Source organism: Anopheles coluzzii, chromosome 3 (genome assembly GCF_943734685.1).
Source record: "Anopheles coluzzii chromosome 3, AcolN3, whole genome shotgun sequence".
NCBI lineage: Eukaryota > Metazoa > Arthropoda > Insecta > Diptera > Culicidae > Anopheles > Anopheles coluzzii.
In genome coordinates, this window is record NC_064671.1 from 14,557,335 (window position 1) to 14,580,689 (window position 23,355).

Consider the following 23,355-nt stretch of genomic DNA (forward strand, 5'->3'; position numbering starts at 1 on the left):
TATTATACTGTGACATTTTTATCCTTTATGTTTTGATATGTCAGAAACCACATTTCAACGGCTTTCTTTTATAGAAAAAAGTGCGCAAATGTATCCATCAACGTCATGCGCCATATTGCATACATTCAGGCTGCAGTGATGCATCTTGTAGCAGGCGATTCAGTAATGTTCGTACGCCTTAGTTTTAATTAGTGATAGGTAAAGTTGGCATAAATCCGGACTCGACTCCGATCCGACTCCGATAAATTCGGAATCGACTCCAGAAGCTAGGTACGCCCTGCATCATCCGGAGTCGTTCGGAATTGCCCGGAATCGCCCTGAGCCGTCCGGAGCCGTCCAGAGCCGTCCGGAGTCGTTCGGAGTCGATCGGAGTCGTTCGGAGTAGTCCGGCGTCGGAGTCGTCCGGAGTCGTTCGGAGTCGTTCGCAGTCGTTCGCAGTCGTTCGGAGTCGTTCGGAGTCGTTAGGAGTCGTCTCATTTGGTCTCATTTTCCGAACGACGACTCCGAACGACTGCGAACGACTCCGAACGACTCCGACGACTCCGACGACTCCGACGACTCCGGACGACTCCGACTCCGGACGACTCCGGGCGACTCCGACTCCGGGCGGAACTAGTGGTTCCATTTTGCCGGAGTCGGAATCGGACTAACAATAGTTGGAGTCGGATCGGAGTCGTGGATGCGCTCCAGAGAGCACATCACTAGTTTTAATGTAATTTAAATTAATCGATATCAAAGCGGGCGTTTCAACAACACCTTAGAATAAAGTGATTCCCCTCATTAACGCTCCTAACCTTATTATACATTCAACGTATTTCACCTTGAATAATTTAAAACATGCATATGGGTTGGGAAACATATTCAACATGTGTGCCCAGACATTATATTGCCAATGTCTGCCACATGCCGCCGTTCGTTTGCATAATGTTTGTGCATTTCGCATTAACGAGCATCAAGATTTAGAGCTTTTGCTGCACAACCCATACACACACACACGCAAGTGGTCCAAAATCAAAACCCAGTGGTCTCTACTGCTTGGTTACTGCGTACGCCTCAGGTATGGGGACTTCTGGAGGAGTCGGAGGGTTTCAGGTCAGGTGCATATAATTTTAATAATTTATGACCTTCCTCCTTCGTGCGCGAATGAAATGCTTCTCTTCACTCCAACTACTCAATTCCATCCATCACACCTACACCCACCCACCCACCCATGGGTCTTGTCCGTGTCCAGCCTGCGCTGGGCACCAACATCGGTAGAGTCGCACGCCGTATGACTCACGCCGTAGGCCCACTCTTTCTAGGTAGACTGGCCACACAACGATCGGACTCTATCAATAGTGCAGATGAGATTGTGCCTGGACGGTAGAAGACGGAGGGTGGTTGGATTTCCTTCCTTTTCTGCATTTAAAAAATCATTTACTTTATAGATGCGCAATTGGGTTCATGTGTGTGTGCATTCCATTTATGTCCCCGCCCCAAAAACGTGCTGCTGCTTGCATGGTTCTACGACCTAGTAGCCTTAGCCCTTTATGGTCGCTTACGATGGAGGGGGGCCTATTGGGTTGTAATAATATCGCATTGCGCTTATCGTGGCACTCTGCTGCCGCAACTGACCGACCGTGGGAACGGAGGAATGGTGGTAGTGGGGGTACGTGTTTGAGTCTTTCGGAGCGGAAGTCGTGGCATTTCGCGAGAATTGCCATCGTGCATACGAAATTCTTCATACTTCCGTTGCTTCCCCCCTTACTTAGCTGCTGTTTCCGTGGATTGTTGATCCAGCCCTTTCGGTTGGAATTTATTGGCTTTATGATGCTCTGTTCAGGTAGTCCGTTCTTAGTTTGGCTTCGCCACCGTTCGTAGCATCAGCTGGTTTCTGAGCGATAATTGCGGGGCGTATGCTCCAGTCCCTGGGGGAAGGTTCTGGAAACGAAACCAATGGAAAAAATAGCGTCTCATTTTTGTTGGTTACATTCTTTTTGGGAATTTCTTCTACGGCGTCCTATCACCGTGCGGGCACGACTTCTATGGCATTTGGCGCTTTCAATAGTAATCGTGTTGTAATGTGGTCGGTCGTGTTTGTATTCCGACGCTTGGGACTCTTGGCTGGCACTTTCTTATCAATCGCTAAAACTCTGAGAGCTTATCGCTTGAGACGCGGTGATCCCGGGTAATAAAAAGGGGATGTGAGGGGGGTCTTACCAGTTGTTTGACAGCGGTGGAGAATCAACACCACCAGTATATTTCCAAAACACACACACACACTTGCGCCAACTTGTGGTAGAAATCTGTCGGCGAAAATGTGCTTTAGCGCCACCGTCGTAACCTTGGCCTGATGCTGCCTGCTTTTGACGTATGTGTATATGTTCCAAGAATAGTGTGTGTTTTGAGTTGCACGTTTCACGAACCGCGCATTACAGAAATAATCGCGTGAAAAAGCAAGTGGGGAGCACATTTTCCATTCACAAAAATGAAGGAATTTTGTGTGATGGGGCCCCACCATTTCATTCATCGAAAGGGAAGGTCGTAAGGGAATGGGTGGAAGTGACACTATTATTGTGATAGAAGAAATCACTGTCACTGTTGCATCAAAAACTGTGTAGGAAAATTCCATCTCCCTTTCTAATCTTGTCATTTAGGAAAGACGTCACAAGGCGATACGGTTTTACATTGGATTCTTTTCCTTGGAGCACGATAAATGATCGCTGTTGCTGACGTACACCGGAGCTTCTGCCTCTTGTGAGGTGTTTCTGTCATGCATATTTCGCTAGTTATCTGTTGCGTAGGGGACCATTGACGAATAGTCAGCTGTGTCAACGGATATACGGCATCAGTCGTACGGATCGGACAAATGTTTGATAAGAACTGGAATTTATAATAATTCCACCCCATTGGCACCACCGAAGTTAAAACTAGAAAAAAGGGTAGTCTTCATTCTGAAAATCCAACATACTCGTGGAAAACTATGTATTTCCTTAAACGTGGATAGAGATTTACGACAATGATCCCCAAGGGATTAACAACAATGAAAAGACTCATTAAAACTTGAAAAAAAGCGAGTATTATATTAGCCAGAAATTCCTTATATTAGAATTAGCTTTGGATATTCGCATTATAATGTCCTGGAATGCATAGAATTACTCTGAGTCCGAAGCAATTTCTAATTTAGCCCTGTAACAGTTCATATGGGAATCGACTAGTGAGGGGTGAAGTTGGCAAAACTCTGGTGTAGACTCCGATCCGACTCCGATAATTTCGGAACCGACTCCGGAAGGTAGATCCGTCCAACCCGTAGTCGTTCGGAATCGTCTGAAGTCGTCCGGAATCGCCCGGAGTCGTCCAGTGTCGAACGGAGTTGTTCGGAGCCTTCCGGAGTCGTCCGTAGTTGCCCGGTGTCGTCCGTAGTCGCCTGGTGTCGCTTGGAATCGCTTGGAATCGCCCGGAGATAGCGTCGTTCGGAGTCGTCTGGAGTCCTCTGAAGTCATCCGGAATCGCCCGGAGTCGTTCGGAATTGCCCGGAGTCTTTTGGAATTTTCTGCGGTCGTCCGGAGTCGTCCGGAGTCGTCCAGAGTCGTCCGGAGCCGTCCGGAGTCGTCCAGAGTCCTCCGGAGTCGTCCGAAGTCGTCCGGAGTTGTCCGGAGTCACCCTGAGGTCGGAGCCGTCCGGAGTCGGCCAGAATCGAGTGGAGTTGACCAGAGTCCATCGGAGTCGACCGGAATGGACGATTTCGTACGACTTCGGACGACTTATAACGACTACGACTTCGGTCAGAATTAGTGGTTTCGATTTTGCCAGAGTCGGAATTGGACTAACAATAGTCGGAGTCGGATCGGAGTCGTGGGGGCGCTCCAGAGAGCACATCACTAGAATTGACACGGTCTGGCTTTATATGAACGTTGTTAATCATCAGAATGATCACGATATCAACAATGTTTAGTTTAGTTTAGTTGAAATTTTGAAGATCATTGATTCTGGGAAATCGTGGGAAGAATCTAAAAAAAACATTTGGAAACCAACCAAAAAACATTAGTAAAACCCCTGTAACTAGCTATTTTAAAATACCTCAAACCAGATCGATCAAATGGCAGATTCGAACTGCTTATCAGCGATACAGCGAAGCAAAGCGCTTTGCAAACTCCGCCACAGCCAATATACGAAGAGATGTAGCGTAGATATCATTCCGATCTCTAACATTGCTTGCCTAGTACACCCTTCTGCAAACACTCCACCATCATCCAAAACAATTAACTTCATTTTATTTGTTTTCTTCGCCATATTGGGCGATCGTCGTTTCTCCGGAACCCCTGCGCGAGCTTTTCCGTTTGAAGAAAAGAACCAAAAGAAGAAAAAAAAAACGAGCCCTGCCGAAGCCGGACTGTACGGCTTGTTCAAATATTTAAGCGCGTGTGCACACACCATCCAATGGCGTCAGCAAGAAGCTGAAGAGAGGAGTGCGCCTGGTACATTAAAGCCTCGGGTGATAGAAGCCTCGATGCGGTTCCGATCCGCTTCTCGATAGGGATCCACGCAGTGCTGCGCATCGTCGCCGTGTTCGTTCGCGTTGAAACGGCAACATACTCAAACGCGCAAAGACTCCCTTCCCAATGGTTAGATATTTGTGCGTGTGTGTGTGTTAAGAAGTCACACTCAAATTGTTGCTCACCTGCTTCATCAGGTGAGAGATACAGAGAAGAAAGAGAGAATCGTCGTATTGGACACACCTGAATTTGAACATTCGCGAAAAGCACGCGCGCGATCATTTTTGGTGTCCGATGACCGCGGACTCATAGCAACACAGACACACACAAACACACAGCCAGACATAAGTGTGCAACCAACCACCCTGCGCATTAGACAGCACTCTCTGCTGGAATCCGGAAACCGTGCGGCTGGCCCCCGTGCTGTGCTCCTCCAAAGACACACCACTCAATAGACTCGCCCGAGACCGATCGAGACGCATTAATCGCGCGCATATTAAGTGAGCAAACGGACCCCGGGGGACCGGGTCAGACAAGAATGTATGTCATCGAGGGGTCGATGGCGGGTGGTGGTGGTTTCTCTGGTCTGGTTGGTGTTAGTAACCGGCCCATGAATTCGGTGCGAAACGTTGCCGCAAAAGTTCTCGCGCTTTATGTTGTTTGTTTGGTCGTTTGCCGCCGCCGGACGGCTGCGCGTTACATCGCGCAGCGCTCTCTGCGCTCTGTTAGATCGTTAGGTGAGTTCCACTCGGGGTGTTGAGCACGGTTGAGCTGATCTCGCGGCCTGAGCCGAGCGGCGGGGCACCGACACCGACCGAGCTGTGAGTGGATGAGCAGCGTTTCATTCAATTCTGGCGTCTTCACGGAACGGGAGCTAACCTCTACTGCGTACACGAGCAAGAGCGCGCGTGTGCGGCAGAGTGTCGATTTTAGCAACTGATTTGAATAATATTATAATATTGCGTATAACAAGTGGTTTATTATTTGGTGATCTGAAGATAGTGAAATTTGCGTGTATAAGAAATAAGGAGACGTTTATGCCTGTTTATGTGTAGAAGGAGGAAGTGTTGTTTTAAGAGCATTTTGCCTCCCTCTGTGGCAGCTTTAGTGAAGTAAAAAGTTACAAAAGTTACAAAATAGTTTGCAGCTAGTGTGTGCTACTGTGGAAGTTGTTTTCCGTACGTTCGTTTTGTAAACCACACCGCGTGTAGCAAACATCTTGATAAGCCAAGTAGTAGCAGCGGTGTACTGGTGTGGTGTCTGTGTGAGAAGCCTTCTGCTACACGCCCTTCCCATTCCGTTAGCAGCAAACCGAAAGGAGGGCCACTCCGTGTCGCCTCAAGATTGCGTCCAGTGCGGTGGAAAAGGTGCTGGGCAGCAGCACTGCTAGGTGCGGCACCGGCCCCAACATGACCAATCCGCGCAAGTACCGCGACAAAATCAAGATCCAGGAGGAAAAGATGAAGCTCCAGCAGCAGGAGTTCGAGCGGACGATGCTGGAAGTGTCACCGATCTTCGATCGCAGGGTAAATGGTGCCAACCGGAGTTCGTAGTTAGGGTGTTAGGTTGTGTCTGGGTTTAAGAACGCAACAAAAAAGCATGCAAAGAAACACCCAGCGATTGGTTGGTTTCTGAAAGTGGCATTTTTTTGCTTTAAGTTTTATTTTGTAACTTGCTCGTGCGCGTCACCTAAAGGTGCGTGATCATCATCAGTCGTTTATTCAGAGACCCCCTTTCCGGCCGCAAGAAGGTGGCTATTTCCAACGTCCCCTATGTCCCCTTCCCTCTGTTTTGCGCTCCATCGAGTCAGGTGGGTTCGTCGTTTCGTGTGCGCGTCGTGGGTTTTTTGTGCGGTTTTTTGGGAGGCGCGCGTGTGTAGCACGAAAAAATTCTAAACGACGTAATCGAGCTTGACCTTCAGCAGCGCGCGCGCGCGTCGGAGCTTGGCTTGTGTGCTGTGCCTTTTGGGCTGTTTGGTGCTGTTGGCGTTTCGAAAACCCACCACCACCCGGACCGGTTTTGTGGTGCCGCGGACACGCGTGGACGGCTCATCAACCGTGTTCGTTCTTAGCCGGGCCGGGCAGAAGAGGAGGCGTCTTCCTGCTTCTTCTGCTTCACATCATCATAAACACAGCCTCCCCCGTACCACATGCCCAGAGCTTTGCCGCGGGAGAGCTCTACTTGTTGCAAAGTTCTTTAACGTGGCGCATGGCATTAGCGCAGGCTTTTGGGAAGCGGAATATGGGTTTGGCAGACGAACTTAAATCCAGTTTTTTAGCGCTTCTCGGGAGGGATGATCGTGTCTGAAGGGAGGTGTCTCTCGTTTGGCATGTCGTTCGATTTTTAGCGGATGCTATTAACGATTGTTAGCTTTTGGGGCGTAAAGCTTATCTATTGTCGAAGGTGTGGGGGTTTTTTCCCCGGCTATCCTGTTTAACTTGCGTCATTTTATTATGGAATTTGGCAACAACGCGTGTGATTAGTTATTGATGGGTTCAAAGGTGTGTTTGTGTGGGCATGCTACGAGTCGTCAGATCGCAATTTAGCATATTTGCAAATTTTGGGGAGGGGAGAGAATTAAGTCGTTTTATTTGCGTCGCATCGTTTGATTAATGCGTGTTGTTTCCTAATTTTTAGCAACTGGTATGATTAATGCTGCCGATTTGCCAAAGCTGCTTAATATTCAAAGCGAATAATTTTAATTCTCTCAAGCCGAATGTATTTGCTTCCCATCATCTGTTTCGCTCTGTTTCATGATGTAACAGTCGCTCACAGCGGTTCCGCTACTCCGGTATCCTTCAAGCGCTCAAATTCTAGTCAGCTCTAGGTCATCCAGCAGCCGCACACCACCGTTCATGTGCAGGCATTTTTGTTATGCTTCGTATTTGCCGTACAAGAACGACAAAAAAACAACACACACACACACCCCACTCTGTACCAACATCGCTACCATACATTACATATTACGTTCACTGGCTTCATCTTTCCGGTGTGTTATCCTATCGGTTGTGTTGCCGCTCGTGTTAGCCAGACCAGAGTATTATTATTTGCCGGCCATTGCGCTTTGTTCAATGCCAAAGTAAATTTACCCATAAACCAACCAGTACAGTGAAACAGGTCGGGTCGGGTTGGAGGCGAAGTGGAGCTGCATGCTTTCGGCACGGGTTTCGGGACAAAATAGAAACTCAACGTCACCGAAAGTGGCACATGGTGTGGAACAGGCAGGAAAAATACGAACGGAAACACACAGTCGCTCACACACACACAGGGGAAGGCAGGCAGGGGGTGCAAAACGCGCGGTGGAGACGCTTTGTGAGATCTCCTTCACGGCTCAGTCTGTCGTCCTAGAAACACGATCGTTGGCAGTTTTTTGTTTTGTCGATCGCGGCCTGATGGGGGCGCATGGCTTTTTTTGTTTTTGATTTTTTCACCCTCTGCGATCATCCGGTTTGCCTCGAATGTTGTGTGTGTGTGTGTGTGGCAAAAGGTACAGGAGGCCACAAGGAAGGGAAGCTTTTTGTGTGTGCCTTTTTAGTCCTCCCGCCTAATGATTGAACTCCTCTCTGGCATATGGAGGAAAAAAAGCAATTTCCAACCCATCAGCACACTCACCACCAATCCACACGAATCGCATGCATTGATGTGAGCGTACGCTATACTCACGGTCACACCGCGAACCCAAGTACCCTCTCCACCCCCTGCCCCCCTTGGAGTGATGGCGATACTACTCTGTAGTTGTAACATGGCAGCACTTGCGTACGGGGCCAAAAATTGTTTACGTTGCCTTTGCGCGTTGTGTTGTGCAGTGGGTCACAATGTGTTTATTTATATACTTTTTCACCCGCTGGCCCGTGTTCGGTTGGCCAGGAGAGAGAGAGAGAGGGGTGACTTTTTTCGCCCGTGTTTTCTGTAGGGCGTCACGAGGGTGGGGAGGGGGAGAAAAGTAAGCTAATGGAGAGTGTCGGTGTGTGTGTCCACTATCAATAGCGCTTTGGGAGCATTCCGAGAGAGTGAGGAAGAGCATCTTTGAGGATCGCGTGGAATAAGGGTGCAGTTTTTACACTCTTGTTTGCTTCTTGCTCTCTCTTAGGTCACCACACTCAGCTATCACTAAAGAATCGATGGCAAGAGATGGATTGAGCAATTAGCAAAGGACGCAATTGCCTTGTGTGTTAAAGCAAACAAACAACACAAAAACAGGCATTAGGGCGAAGCAATAAATTGCGTCGTTTGCCGTACTACCCCGCGTACCAGCAGATCAATGGAAGAAAAGGGGTTAAATTGAAATGTTTGCTACACACAAAATCATACATCATCATCGTCAGGCGCTGGGGTGGGGGCGGTGTTGGTAGTAACGCTGCTGAGGTTTTCTGCCCAACACACTCCAACACCTCCTCCTGGGCTGGGCTGTTGCTGTAGAGTGTTGCGTTTCATGAATCTTTCGTTTCAATTCATTCATATAAAACTTCAGTGGTGAGTGATTTGAATCTCGAATCGACTCTTCAAAGATTCATGAATCTCTAAAGATGCACAAAATCTCCATGGATTCAAGAATCTCGAAAGATACATAAATCTTCAAAGATTCATGAATCCAAAAGATTCAAAAATTCATCAAAATACATATATCTCCAGGGGATCATTGATCTTTAGAGATATATGATTTTCATAACATTGTATTTGCGCGATCCCACTTAACAACATGCCCGTCGTGGGTTCAAGCCTTGCATGGGCCGTCTCACCGTAGCAAGAAACTATCCGGCTGCGTGGTACTTGCCAAGAAGTCCCGAAAGCCTGTATAGGCTGGTATGAGATATATGATTTCATTGAGATTCATGAATTCCCAGAGATTCGTGAATCTTTGGAGATGTATAAATCTTTGGAGATATATGAATCTTTGGAGATTCATGACTCTTTCAATATTAATGAGTCTTTCGAGATTCAATAATCTTTGGAGATTCAATAATCTTTGGAGATTCATGAATCTTTCGAGATTCAATAATCTTTGGAGATTCATGAATTTTTCGAGGTTCATGAATCTTTCGAGATACATGCATCTTTGCAACCGAGGTTCAGACTCATTGAATCATTTCAAAGATTCATTCAGATTCATGGATCTGAAACAGATTTACCCAACATTAGGCTAGTCTGTTGGTACTCAAACGTTGTTTGGCTGCAACCGTTCAAATATGCCACGAAGAAGAACCCGTTTTTTTCGGTCGATCGCACAAAAGAGAGTCGGCAGAGGAGAATCACGTTTCATAATATATACCGTTTACGAGCTCTCTCTCAAGCACAGGAATGGCCTTCTTTCCTCTTTTGTGCAGTGCTTCTCTTTGCTGCTTGTTTCGCTTTGTGTGAAACCTTTCTTTTCGCGGTGTTGTAGTTTTGTTTCGCTTCCATTATGTTTCATGATAAAGCAAAGTGGAGGAAATACCTTTGTACAACGCCAGCCCACAGCTTTGGGAGTTTTGTTTTTTGTTTTGTTTCTGATGTTCTTCATCACTTCACTCTTCTTCAGCCCTCATGTTTATTGGCTTCTCTGCTTTGGCTTGCTATTTTCTGCACGGCGGTAGAAAGCAATAGCTTATTTCGGCAAGTGGAAGATACAATAAAAAAAGCTTTAAGTTGGAACAAAACTACTCCGCCAGGCAGCAGCAGCGTGGTGGTTCAGTTTCGAGTTGGTTTACTTTGTTTTTCCCGTTCAGTTCAGAAACCGGCTAGTCAACGTCCCCTCTACCAGTGTGTGTGTGAGTTTTAATTAAACAAAGTTGAACCAGAGAGATAGCCCAAGCGTGTTCGCTAACTGGTGCTAATTGTTTACGGAGGCTGATTCTGATAGAGTGACGGTCGGATAATTAATTAGTTTGCTAGTAAACTTTTCTGTTTTAGTTTGATTATCAGTGTATTTATAATTTAATAACAGTGAGCGTCTGAGCGTTCGGGACGTTGTCTGGCTGACGCAACACTGGATAATAATCATGATGGTTTTAGTAATTATGAAACCAAATCGAAATGATCATTTGATCGGTCTGTTGAGTTGTTGAGGCTGTTATTTTTTCTCATTTTAAGGGGAGCCCTTTTGATTTCTTCGATCATTCATCGATAGATGTAGAATGAAACCGTGGTTGTGTTTGCTTTTATTTAAACATTTATAATTTAACAAGCACTGAGCGGGAACGGAACTGTTCAAGGTTTCCATTATGAAATTCTACAAATTCATAGACATTGGAAAACATTTCATTTTTTTATTTTATAATTTTCTTTGAACTCATTTTACACAGATAATAACTTGGCATTTCAACCATGGTTTATAAACTGTTTCATGCATGATCGTATGGCAATGCTATGACACTGGCTGAGTCGCATTCTACTGATCAACGACGCACTGTAACAAATGTTGCAAATACTCAGGTCCTAATTTAATACTTTTGAAATACTTTAAATTGCCACTGTCCGTCTAGATATCGAACAACTTGACAGTTATTAAAGGACCCCAAAAAGAAGGACCCTTGATGGAGACGCCCAGTGGTTGTCGAACTGCTTGAAGTACTCTTTTCCCTAAAATATATCTAAAATTTAGCCTGACGCCTTTTTTACAACAATCTTTTGTCTCAACCTTTAACAGAACATGGCATTGGTAGGTAAATTACATATATTAGGCACGTTCCTTTTATCCTATTATACACCGTTGCTGTGCAAACACCGTACAAAACCCCCGACCCCTGATGCGTGTCATTTTCACTAAGTGTTTTACCAAACACAGTATATCTTGCACTTAATGTAAGCCACCGAGTGGGGAAGGGAATATGTTTAATTAATGTTGTTTAATCAAACGGCCGAACGACCGTGCATGTGTGTGCCTTGGTGTTGTGACCTGTTGAGCCGAACAGACCGAGCAGCAGCAGCAGCAGCCAAACCAGCCAAAGGAATAGACGAAAACGCAAACAGTTGGCGGGTGTCCGGTTTGCATGGTGTACAAAAAATCAATTACCATATTGAAGGGAGAAGCCAATACACATAGACACAAAACAGTACTAAGCAGAGAGAAAGAGAGCGAAAGGGAGCAGAAAAAGTATTTGCCGCGCTTATGATTGGTTTCCACTTCATTCGCGTTACGCGTGTCACTCATTTCATGCCCGCGTGGAGCTCGTTTCACGCTCATATCGGCGGGTTTTCGATCGATCCGTGCCTACCACACACGCACCAATATTATAACGCCAGTTGGGAGAGATGTCAAAAGCGAAAGAGAATCCCATAGGAAAACAAGCACACACCGGGCATATCACTTTGCATTTGAGCGGATCAGCGGGTTGCGCTCGCTGTTGCTGCCGTCGATGATACGCTACGCTTGCTTTTCCTCGATCGTGTTCTCTTTCTCCCGGCTGCAGCACGACGCGTATATTTGGAGTGTCTGTTGTGTATACACATTATACTGCCGATACACAGCCGAGAACAGCATATCTCATATTTGAGATTATGATGCAACTCTGTGTATGTGCGTGCGGCGAGTCGCAACCGTGAAAGCTTCACTGACTAACACGCACACAACGAAGGGAAACACAGCAGTCGAAGCACACAAAAAAGCGCGCGCACGCGTCAGTTTTTGTTTACCTCGAGGCGCTCTCGCCACATCAGTGTGTGATAATGGTGTGTGCGTGCCATCGATAGCCCCATCGTTTGCTGATAATGGCGCGGTGGTCGGGAGGGAGGGCTTGCAACAGAGAACAAAAGAATGATAATGGTGGTCGAGCCCACTCGGCCACTGTTTTTTTTTGGTTTGCCGCGCGGAAAAGGACCTTCTTTTGGGTGGTGGGGTTTTCCTGCTCGAGCTACCACTGCACGACAGTGTATGTGCGAACTCCATAAGGTCCATACATACGGAGCTACGAACACACACTCCCGACGCACCTGAGGCGGCATGGTGAAAGAAAATGTTTTCCCAGTAAGGAGTGTTGATGTGTGTGTGAGATTGAGTCTTTGTTTAGTAAATGTCTTTGTTTTTTTCTTCACTGGTCTCTTTGTATATGCCCCCATAGTTTGGCTGTGTGCGTGAGAATGACTTGGGAGCAAGAGAGAAAGAGAGAGAGTGAAGAAAGAGAGACAAACTTGGGAAAAACAAGTTGCATCTGCTTTGCTACTTCTCTATCGGCTTTGGGTGTTATTTAATTATCCAATTTGCGAAAAAATGCAACGCAACACACACACACACACACACACACACACACACACACACACACACACACACACACACACACACACACACACACACACACACACACACACACACATCGCACTTACAGTTGACGACGGATTACGATGATGCAGTTTGTGGCGAAGCATTTTCCAGCAGTAGTCGTATGGGATTTTGTGTAAACTCTGGAGTGCATCATTATCGAACCAATTGGGGGAGGGGAGTTCATACTGGTTTCACTCGACAATCCCCCGACTGTGATGGGAAAAAAGCTAATTAAATGAAATCGAATAGGGTTTTTTAGGTAAGCCTTTCCCTACCACTGGTCTCGATTGCGCAGTATTGTTAAACACAGGATAATCGCTCTGTTCTTATAAATATCGCTTCGAAATAGATGATATCACTAAATGAAAACAAGTGCTATTATACACAGTACACAGTAAAGTTTATGAGAGCTTTCCCCCGATTCATGGAAAAGCTTCGCGGGAAACAATGTTTTGATGATGCAATGCGGGGCAATCTTAATGATGAAAAATGGATAAAAAGCGCAACCACACCGCAACTATGTAAGCCCTGCAAACACTGCTGTTGAGTGGTGTGCCTGTGAAACATGTCGGAACGTAGCAAAACACATGTTCTGAAGGCCAGCGATCTGAGGCGCTTGTATGACATGGACATAAGGATTTAATTTTAAAACATTCTCAACACGTTGCTGTGATATGGTATTCTCTTTAGGTTTAATTGCGGTTCTTGCGTTCGGCTTGTTATATGAGTATGTGATATTGCATTTTTTCTGCTTGTTTTACCGTATCTATGATTTTGAACTTGTAAAGAAATAGAATATTAATACAGTCTGTCTGTTTTATAAATTTAACAGTTTAGGCTTCAAATCAGTACAATTTGCTCCAAGAAATTTCGATTACAAATTATAGGATTTTTCACGGGTTCTCACCGTAGTGGAATACTTTAATGACATTTTCTTATACGAAATGAACTCCAATAAGAATTTCCATTTAGACAAAGCCAATTCCCAATGAGTCCAAAATCCAAATGTCCAAAAAAGGTGCCATAGAGTCCAATTCATGCCATATAAAGTTCAAAGAAAGAGTCAGAAAAGTATCCCACAGCTATAGAATCCCTGAAAAACTCCGCAAATTGATTTTTTGCTAATATTTTTTAATCGATCAAATGTTAGAAATATCAATGTTGCAATTAATGCAAGACTGGTATTGAACAAATGGTTAAGGGTAAAAAAAATACTAAAATTAACAACATAAATCTACTCATAGAATGCATTTCAGCTCAAATTGGACTTCAGAGGATATTCGAGTTTTGCGGTTGCCTCGGCAACGCATAAACCGCGTAGTTCGGGAGCTCGGGACTGTACTTCATTTGGAGTGAAAATATGTTTTTTTTATATTATTAGTACGAACAGATTTAACTTAATTAATAGAATAGATATAACCTAATAAAGCCTGTTTAGGCCGGCATGTCCTGCAAATCCTGTTGGTTGATCGAATAATTGATCGTTTTTAATATTGCATACCGTCAGGCGCTTAGTGAGATGGTTCAGGCGCAAATGCTAACTTAAACCCGTAGTTTATTATTTTACATATTTTACATAATTTCATGCTGTTCAAACACGCCTCACAGGTGTTTTATATACATAAAAACAAATTCCAATAATTATAGATAGATAGCAAACAACAGATGTTTCGACGCTGCAAAGAGATATTGTTGAACTGATCATACAAAACGGTTAAAAATAATCATTAATCAAGTTGCTTTGTGATTATTTAGTAACGATGGATCGTCGCTAATTTCTTATTATAACACCAAACACCACGTACTCCTTTAAATCAGATACTACTATTTCTGGTCCTTCTCGTGCATCACCGCCCTCTCACCGTGGTATAGGAACATCAATCAACTCTTCAGCCTCGGTGTATGGAATTACTAATGAAGTTGCGTTGGGAACGCGCGTTACACATTCCAATCTCATAACTAGGACTTCCCGCTCAAGACAAAAGTGTGGCCTATACTCATTTAGATGCTTCACACACTGGTGTGGTGTAAACGGAGATAGCAAGTCAAAAGAGGCGCATTAGATGAAGATAGCTATTCTCCTTCTCCTTTTGTAACGCGGGAAAACGTCAACGCGTATGATGGCCCCGGGTAAGGGGTAGATGAAGAAGGTGTTGAAAGCTAATTAATCTTAAGCCATGCTTTAAAATGTCACCCAGCACCTCGGGTGCTCGGGCCAATGTTCGGTGGCCATATGATGATATACATAGTCTGCCAGGGGTTGTTACACTATCATCCGTCAACGCTTCTGTTGTCGTCGTCGTTGTCGTCGTACCTACCGGACTGCTGAAGATGCTCCGATGACACTGGTGGTGGTGGTGGTGATTTCTTCGCTTCACGCACTGGTCTAGATGAGTTTTGAGCATGTTTTTGATTGCGAAACACATTATGACGGTCGTTGAGCACCTATTTAAAGATTAATACCGATTTGAGGCTTGAGTTAAGCTGCTTGAAAAATTGATCAGTTTCCGTGGGGAACAGGGATCGTAAATATAGAAGATGAAGATGGGAATTGGGTTTGTTTAACTTTGCTGTTTGAAGTTTGCTTAATTTTACGTTCAATGTTGGGTGAATATTTTCGACTCGTGATTTGTGCTTAGTCACCTAGATAGTCAGTACTTTTCCATAAAATAATTTAGTTGTATTAGCATTGATTCAGACGTGTTTCCCAACGCCGTTTACCTATCTGTTTCACACATTATTCTATCCAATTTGCCATCTATCTTTGCCATGTTTGATAATTGATTGTTTGTTTATTCGCACTTTTTGATTGTCTTGCGTCACCGGCCGGCTTCCGGAATTCCACGACCATCCCGTCATCTCACATTGCGCCGGGTGGAATATACAAATAATGCAACAACACACTATTGAACCAATCGCCTCCCTGCGAGGCGCAAACATCGGCCCACCCCATACCTACTGCGCTTCGTACGAATTCCCTTCGGGGCCCCATCCTTTCGACCACACCAAATCATCATCGCATCATCAAACACGACTTTAACGCCGCCGTGTTGTGTGTGTGTCCCTTTCGGTGTCATCTTGCTTGACAAAAATCTGAACAAAAAAAAACCACAACCACACAACACATCCATCTCAGGCGTCCAAGAGTGCCAACCTGTCGCCGACGACGGGCACGCTGGGCACGTTTCGAGGCGGTTCCCTGCCCAACGTCAATAATGAAAACAAACAGTACCAGGAAAAGGTTTTTATCGTTTTGGCCGTGCCCGCGAACAGCGGTTCACTTGTTGTGTTTGTTGGTTATTCATTATTGATGTTGCTGTTTACGTTTTTATTGTTTTTCAACCGTATGAGCTCTGTAGTAGTGGTTTGCTTTTGCCGGGTAGAATAGCCTTTTTCTTAGCTGGGTATGGTTCTATTCCAACTTCGATTGCAATTTATCTGTTTTCAGCTCATTTGATGCGTTTTCTCTTAACTTCATTACGTTTTTTTAGTTTGTTTTAATTGATTCTTTTACTTTTGATACGATTTTATTTGAAAGTTGATTGATTCATATGAACTCTCGCTTTCAAGTTTATTGATTCATATGAACATTCCCTTTGTTTTGAAATTGCATGCTAATAGTATTAGTGGTTTGATAGTATAATGCGTTGAATGATGGTTTACAGTCAAAATAGGGAGCGATTTGTTAATAAAAATGTAAATTAAATTATGTTTATGTTATAATTGAAGATTTAAGTAATAGGAAACAATTTTCATTTGTTTTACGAATTGTATAGGTTTAGTTAGAAACGAATTTCTATTTCCCGTAGCACCTTTTTTCAATGATGTTTGTGCACGTTCTTTGCAAAAAAAAATAGTTTTTTTAATGTTTCAAAACAATTCCATCCGATGGATGCGCCTAGTGATTGTTGCCCTGCCACCCGGTCCTTTTGCATGGTGACATAGAATAGAAGATGGTTGACCTTTTACTAAGTCTCTTTGTCTATCTTTTCTTGATGGATTCAATAAAGTATTGTTTTCTGATTATAAAAAAAAAATAATTTAAAGACAACGTTGAATTAATCCAGAATTTCTCTCCATTACAGGCGGACGATGGTACAAACCTGACGGAGCTGAAACCCTACACGCAGCCGGAAACGATCAAGGTGAAAAAGGAAATATCTCCCAAAGCCAGCACACCGAGCCATACGAGAGAATCCAGAGGTAAGGGCGCACATAGCCAGGTGGCAACATTCTTGCAGAAGGTTACCCTAGAACCGGTAAAATTAATGTGCATTGTACCTTGTGTCTTGTAGGGCGAACGCCTGGAGGACCCATGCGTAATCGGCAATCGAGTCGAAACCATGACACGTCACCGTACGGCAACAGTACGGTTCATTTAATTCCCCCGATGGAAAGCAACTGGCACCGTTCGATCTCGGATTCGGCAATCCACCAGAGTCTCTGCCAAAATCAGGTAAGCTCGGTCAACGCCACAACGACTTGTTCGTTTGTGATTGATTGCCCTGTCTCCTTGCCTTTTTTTTTTTTTTTTTAGCAACAAGACGCCACCCATCTGACCACTCACACACCTCTAACGCTAAGCCCAACAGTGCAAAGAAAGATTTCAAATGCTCAACACATTTCGAAAGTACACAACAACCACATGACCAACAACCATCATAATCATCACCATCATCATCACCATCCGAGCAATCATCACGATAACGGATCGACGCAGGACATCCGGTCACGCTCCTCTACCGCCCTGCCCAGGCTACCCGGCATCAAGTGAGTTTACGACGAGCGTTGTGAATGTGTTGTGATTTATTCTAACCAAACGGTTTATCTTCTCTCTCCCACACACACACACTCATCTAGCATCTACCCGTCGCAAAACCATCCCGACAGTATACAGATACCGATACCGAGCAACACGGGCTCGCTACCCGACCTGACCTCCGTCGGTTATCCCTCCATGTATCCGGCAACGTTGGATCAAGAGTACGATCCGAACGGACAAAACCACAGTTACTGTCCGGTAAGCAATCGGGAAGCTTCTCACGATTCGAACTCGAACGTTTGAAATCAATAAATGTTCTTTTTTTTTGTAGAGCCCGCTCGGTACCTCACCCTCGTCGCTTTCACCAACCTCTGCCATCCAGAACCATCACCACCATCCGCACCCGAGAGCGAACAGTTTCAGCGGTGGCGTCAGCAGTGCGACCGGAGGAAACGGTTCCGGTGGCGGCGGAGGAGGAGGCGGAGCAGGAGGAGGAGGCAGCAGTGGCGGCAGTGGCAACAGTGTTGGAGGCGGCTATCCCATTCCGACCAGCCATTCGAACAGTGGGTCCGTCAGCCCGACCGGCAGCGGTATCAGCTGCAGTCCCAGTGCGTCGTCGGTGGCCCCGATCGCAAACATGGGGAACGCTGTGAATCACAACAATGGCGCAACGCTTAACAATGGCATTAAGGGGAAGAAAGCAAAGCCACAAACCATCTCTAGTCAGGTGAGTGTGGTGCTGGGTGGTGTAATTGGCGGGATATGATATGTGGAGCGTTACATACAAAACGGTTGTGTCAGCACTTACATACAGCGAACGATAGAAACAGTAAAGCCAATCGGGTACAGAGGTTACTAAAGCTGGAGCTTTGGGTGTAATTTTCTTGCACTGAAAGATACCATTTCCTTGCTACATACACACACTGACACACTCCTCAAACAGTTGTTGTATCGTAGTTTTCTTACACTGCTAGTGCTTCTGTTGCACTGTTTCATTACTGTACACTCTAACAATTTATTTCTTGCTTAGTGTAATACCAATTAGCTATATCTAAAGTTTATTACTTATGTTTAATCTATCGCTCATTACACATTTTTCCCTTATGCCCATTTTTCCCATTCGCAAACTGTATTCCATTACTGTTGCTTTCTCATCACCAACAAACTCACGTACACATGCGCCGTGCCATCCCTTTCCTTCCTACCTTTCTATCACATATGCATTTATCTTTCCTTCTCAATTGCAGCTTGCCTGTTGAACGTGTTGTGTTGTTATATTTACTATTGTTTTATTTTTATTTTTCTTTCTCTCATCGTTAATTTTTTGCAGCCTTTTTTATCTGTACCAGATAGTAATAGATATTCGTTTATGTCGAAGGTATATAATTTTATTTATTTTATTTTCTATTATTTCATACCGATCCTTTTCTACCTCTCGCTCTCTCCCCCACATTGTCTCAGTTCAATTTAAAGTTTTGTTTTATTGTGAAGGCCGTTCATCTGGCCGCAGTATTGCATAATTCTTTAAGTTTTGTGAGTTATTAAAGTATTTGTATCGCTGTACGATTTTGTCGCCATTTGTTGTCGTTTGTTTATGTTGTTCGATAGTACGTGTAATTACGTCGCAGTTGTACAGTCGTGCAATTTGCAAGCTAGTTTCTTTTTGTTCTTCTTTTCGATATAAATTTCTGTAAGCGCAAAACCAAAACCAAAAAAAAAACGCACGCTAAGTAGAATGAATGTCAGCTATGCCAACTTCTGTGTGCTATCTGCTAAATTTATACCAACTAATCTTATTCAATTGCGAGTGATAATGTGCTCTTCTTTGTGCAAAACAAAAGCGTGCCACTTCTCTCGCCATGCGCCTATACACGTGATGGTCAATGATATGAACTGTGTTAAGCCAATTGAACCAAAATCTATGAAACGTACGAGTAAAATTGTGTTCTTTCCATTTGCATCGATTCCCTTTTTGGGTGGCTTTTTCAAGTATTAAATGTGTTTTTCCTTATTATGCTCGTCAGGTCAACAATACTTATGACACTAATCAGCAGCAGTCAGTGCAACAGCAGCACCAGCAACACCAGCAACAACCACAAGCACAGTCTCCACAGCAGCAGCAGCAGCAGCAGCAGCAACAAGCACAACAGCAGCAGCGAATACCAACGCTGGATCAGATAAGCTACGATAGCTTCACTCAGATCACCGACGGTCTGGCGTCGCCCAACCAGAACTCACCCGAAAGCATACTGTACGGATCTCATGGAAATATGTCCCCGGTATGTATCGTCAGCAGAACGCTTTACCATTCACTCTATTAGCGTTTTGGGGCAGTACAATGTTTTCTTGTGTGTTTTAATACGCTTTCTATTTCCTTAGCAAATTATGTCGGACTATCGAACCCGACCCAGTCCCGGCTCCAGTCCAGGGCTTGCGCTAGTGAACAATCCCGATTCCAACTCCAGTGCACCCTGCAGTCCAGTGTCCCACACGGTGGGCAGTAACAATGGGTAGGACACTAAACCAAAGCATCGGCATTAGTTGGTATCAGAGAGTTTCATAAAAAACCTCTTTCTCCTTTTAGACCAACTTACGATAAATATCCAACCAGTGACGTTTACGTACAGAACACCCTACCACAGTATTTGGAACACATCACACTGGTAAGTGGTTTTCGTTCGGTTGCGCATAGTCAAGACGACTGCCATGGCTGGTCTACTCACTAGCATCGGATGTTAATGTCGTTGATTTTAAGTTCTCTGATCCATCCATGCATCCTTCATCGTCCGCGCCCCGTCTGTACCTTCATCCTGCCAAAATTGAACTCTCTATATCGACATCGTCACTCGTGTGTGCATACACATACCTCACCATATCTCATTCCATCTTCATTGTTCACATTGTTCGGTTCTTTCCGTTGAATTTGAGCCCATCTACTTCTCATCCTGCTAACTTCTTCTAATGATTGGATATATACACTGTGCTGTCTTGTTACATGTATGATTTATCTTTCCCCCCCTTTGTGTTGAGTTATCCTCGTCGTTTCGATTCAAAATTTACTGCTTTATCATTTCCTTGTCATTCATTTGAAACAAAAAAAGCAGAACGAAAATCAAACACATGTCCGTTTTAGACGAAACCCAAAATCATTCCAAACCCTAAAGTAACCCTATTTTGGGTTGTGTTTTGTAATGTTAGAGCTACGCTAACAAAACGACTAACCGTACAGTCTTTGTGTTCGTGTTGTTCTCCCGAGCTTCTACGGTATTACATATCAAGTTTTGTGACAGTGTGCCTTTACATCAACAGCTCTTTCTATTCGCTACTTTATCACTCATTTGTTTCTTTATCAGAGGATGGTAGCATGTAGTGAAAAGTAGATGAGTTTTGTACTAGAATCTGAAATGACACTAGTTTGCACCAATTCGGTAGTAATACAGGGCAAACGAGTGAAGGTAGTACAGTGCAAGCTAGTACATCACATAACCTTCTTTTCGTTTTTGGGCACTAGAATCGTGGCGTTTTTACCTTTCCAGGTTATGAATCGGTTCATTCCAGATCTTGATCCAGAACTTGATGATATCATTATAATTAGAATTCATTTTACGACGGGATTGGTTCGATCTAAAAACTTATTATATTACAAAAGCATTCCCATTGCCAATTCCCATTGGTTTGAACGGGAAAATTGAATCCCTGTTGGCTAATGTGTGAAGCTTATCCGTAGGAGCTTATCCTGATGTTATATTTCTGTTTGTATTATACGCTCTCACGTACAATATGTTTCATGTTATTGTTTTTGTTCTTTATTTTCGATTTTTTTCGACTTGGCTACAATGTATTTTACTAACTCCCTGCCGGTGTACGTATTTGTTTTTACTTTTCACTGTCCTTCTACTGAAATGTATTGAATAACGCTTGATTAACGCAACGCTACTGTTTTACCTTTTCCCCCTCTTTCCTCTCTGAATACGTGTGCGATCGCCGTGAACTATAATAAATATTTCATAATAATTAACAAAACTGCAAACGAAAACAAAAAACACACACACCAAAAATCAATTCCTCAAATGCATCAAACTGCGCACAACCTCTTCTGCCTACCTACCGAGCAGGACTGGACTACGCTGGTTCAGAGTCTAGTAGAGTCCGGATGTACATTAACCGCGCAAGTGCAGGTTGATACCGTTTTTATTCCATTTACTTACACCCTTTTTTTACCATGCGAATTATAGAATATGAAGTTTTTTGAACGTATTAGTTTATCGCTAAAGTTTGTTTTTTTTTTTTGGTGGTATTACATTTCTTCGCTCCACTTGTGTCTACTTATTGGTTTAGCTTAGTTTGGTTTGCTGTACATTTTATGCAACGTTTTGGTTTTTGTTTCTGGCAACCACTTGTGCGTGAAGCTTTCGATAGTTCAGAGTGTTGTACGAACGTGTATACTACTTTCAAAATTGGCTTGATTGCCATCCAAAATTCTGTTGGTGGTTGAGCTTTACTGATTCTGTTCCGTACGCTTCAAAGCGATCATCGTACTCGTATTGGCTTCTGAAAACTGAAATTCGAAATGAACAAAGTAAAGATTACAACATTCCTATTTGTTTATTCTTCATATCCAGCATCATCCGTTTACGGATGATTAAGGAAGGAAGAACATTTGATAGCTAACCAATTTTCTTATCGTTTATCGCATTTTACCATACGGTTTTGGGTTTTTCATAATCCATTTTGCTGCATGATTGTTGTTCTTCTTCCACTTTTCCATGTGATTTTTTGTTTTGTTTCTATCTGTTTGTGTATTGTGCTTCTCTTGTGAATACGTTTTACATTATTTCGTTCGTATCTTACCTCTTTATCTGCTTCCGTTCAGTTTCGCTTGTCGTAAATGGTGTGTTGTGCTTGCTACTATCATTATAATATTTCCTCCATTCTTTTCTTTCCGTTTTGATGTTACGTTTTGATTCACACTTTCATCGCCATTCTATTACGCGTAGCATATTGTGTCCGTTTGTGCTGGCTCTTTGTTAAGTCTTTCGGTTTATCTCTTTGTCGTTGTGGATCATGTATCATGTATCTCGTGTTTAGTTTCTCTGCATTCTTTTTCTTCTTCTTCTTCTTCTTGTCCTGTTTTTTCCGGCTTACGGTTGTTCGTTCATTTTCATTCCATATCTGTTTGTTTGAAGTTTTGCGTGCCACCCCACGGTGAACACTTACGGCGAACATGTTCTCATGCTTTCTTTCTCTACTGTTTTTTTTATTTGTTGTTACCGGTTTTTGTGTTACCGTTCGTTGCGCCCCATTTGGACACACACACACAGGGTGATACCGACTTTACCACCAATCAAATGGTCTTTAGCGGGGTAAGTGTAAGGTTAAAGTAGCATTTAATGCATTAACAGGTTTTTAACATGTAATATTTGCTCTTTTCCGCAGTTTGATGAAACCTACTTGACGATGAACAATGGTCTCGGTATACCCACTCACACCGGCCATGGCAATGGGCACACGCAAGTCCACCAGACAGCGACGCAGCAGACGAACCAGCTTAACTCGATCAACTGTCAGAATATGCAGAATATGCAAAACACCAACATGAGCAACATGTACAACGGGACGACGGAACCGCTGCTCAGCCTTCCCAACACCCAATCGCTTATCGAGCCCCAAACGCCCACGATACCGGAGATCGTTTTTACAGGTACGCATAATGCCATTTTCCCAAACGCTCGATGTGTTTCGTGTTTTCTTGTGTTTTTTTTTCGGTGTTCGTTAACGATGCGAAATTTCATGAACACATCTCCACATCTGTTCTTTGCTAATGATTGTTATTCATTCTTCATCCATTTGCAGATTATTCGACTAGGGGTAAGTAAACCATC

General features: G+C 44.0%; 1 protein-coding gene across 10 annotated transcripts in view; it reads left to right on the forward strand.

Annotated features, from left to right (window-relative positions):
• The window catches only part of LOC120954930 (uncharacterized protein DDB_G0283357-like), a 44,529-nt gene that overhangs the window by 14,701 nt on the left and 6,473 nt on the right, over positions 1-23,355 (forward strand). For 4 of the 10 annotated variants that reach the window (XM_040375278.2, XM_040375280.2, XM_040375279.2 and 1 more), the window contains exons 3-16: positions 15,848-15,952; positions 16,797-16,914; positions 17,007-17,167; positions 17,249-17,481; positions 17,572-17,731; positions 17,805-18,200; positions 18,804-18,851; positions 19,498-19,752; positions 19,853-19,983; positions 20,058-20,136; positions 21,589-21,651; positions 22,795-22,836; positions 22,910-23,174; positions 23,327-23,341. In XM_040375278.2, the coding sequence (XP_040231212.2) occupies positions 15,848-15,952; positions 16,797-16,914; positions 17,007-17,167; positions 17,249-17,481; positions 17,572-17,731; positions 17,805-18,200; positions 18,804-18,851; positions 19,498-19,752; positions 19,853-19,983; positions 20,058-20,136; positions 21,589-21,651; positions 22,795-22,836; positions 22,910-23,174; positions 23,327-23,341 (2,071 nt within the window). Of the gene's footprint in view, positions 1-5,118; positions 5,213-5,232; positions 6,002-15,847; positions 15,953-16,796; positions 16,915-17,006; positions 17,168-17,248; positions 17,482-17,571; positions 17,732-17,804; positions 18,201-18,803; positions 18,852-19,497; positions 19,753-19,852; positions 19,984-20,057; positions 20,137-21,588; positions 21,652-22,794; positions 22,837-22,909; positions 23,175-23,326; positions 23,342-23,355 lie in introns of those variants that run through there. The other 6 variants (XM_040375288.2, XM_040375286.2, XM_040375282.2 and 3 more) reach the window with 6 other exon arrangements.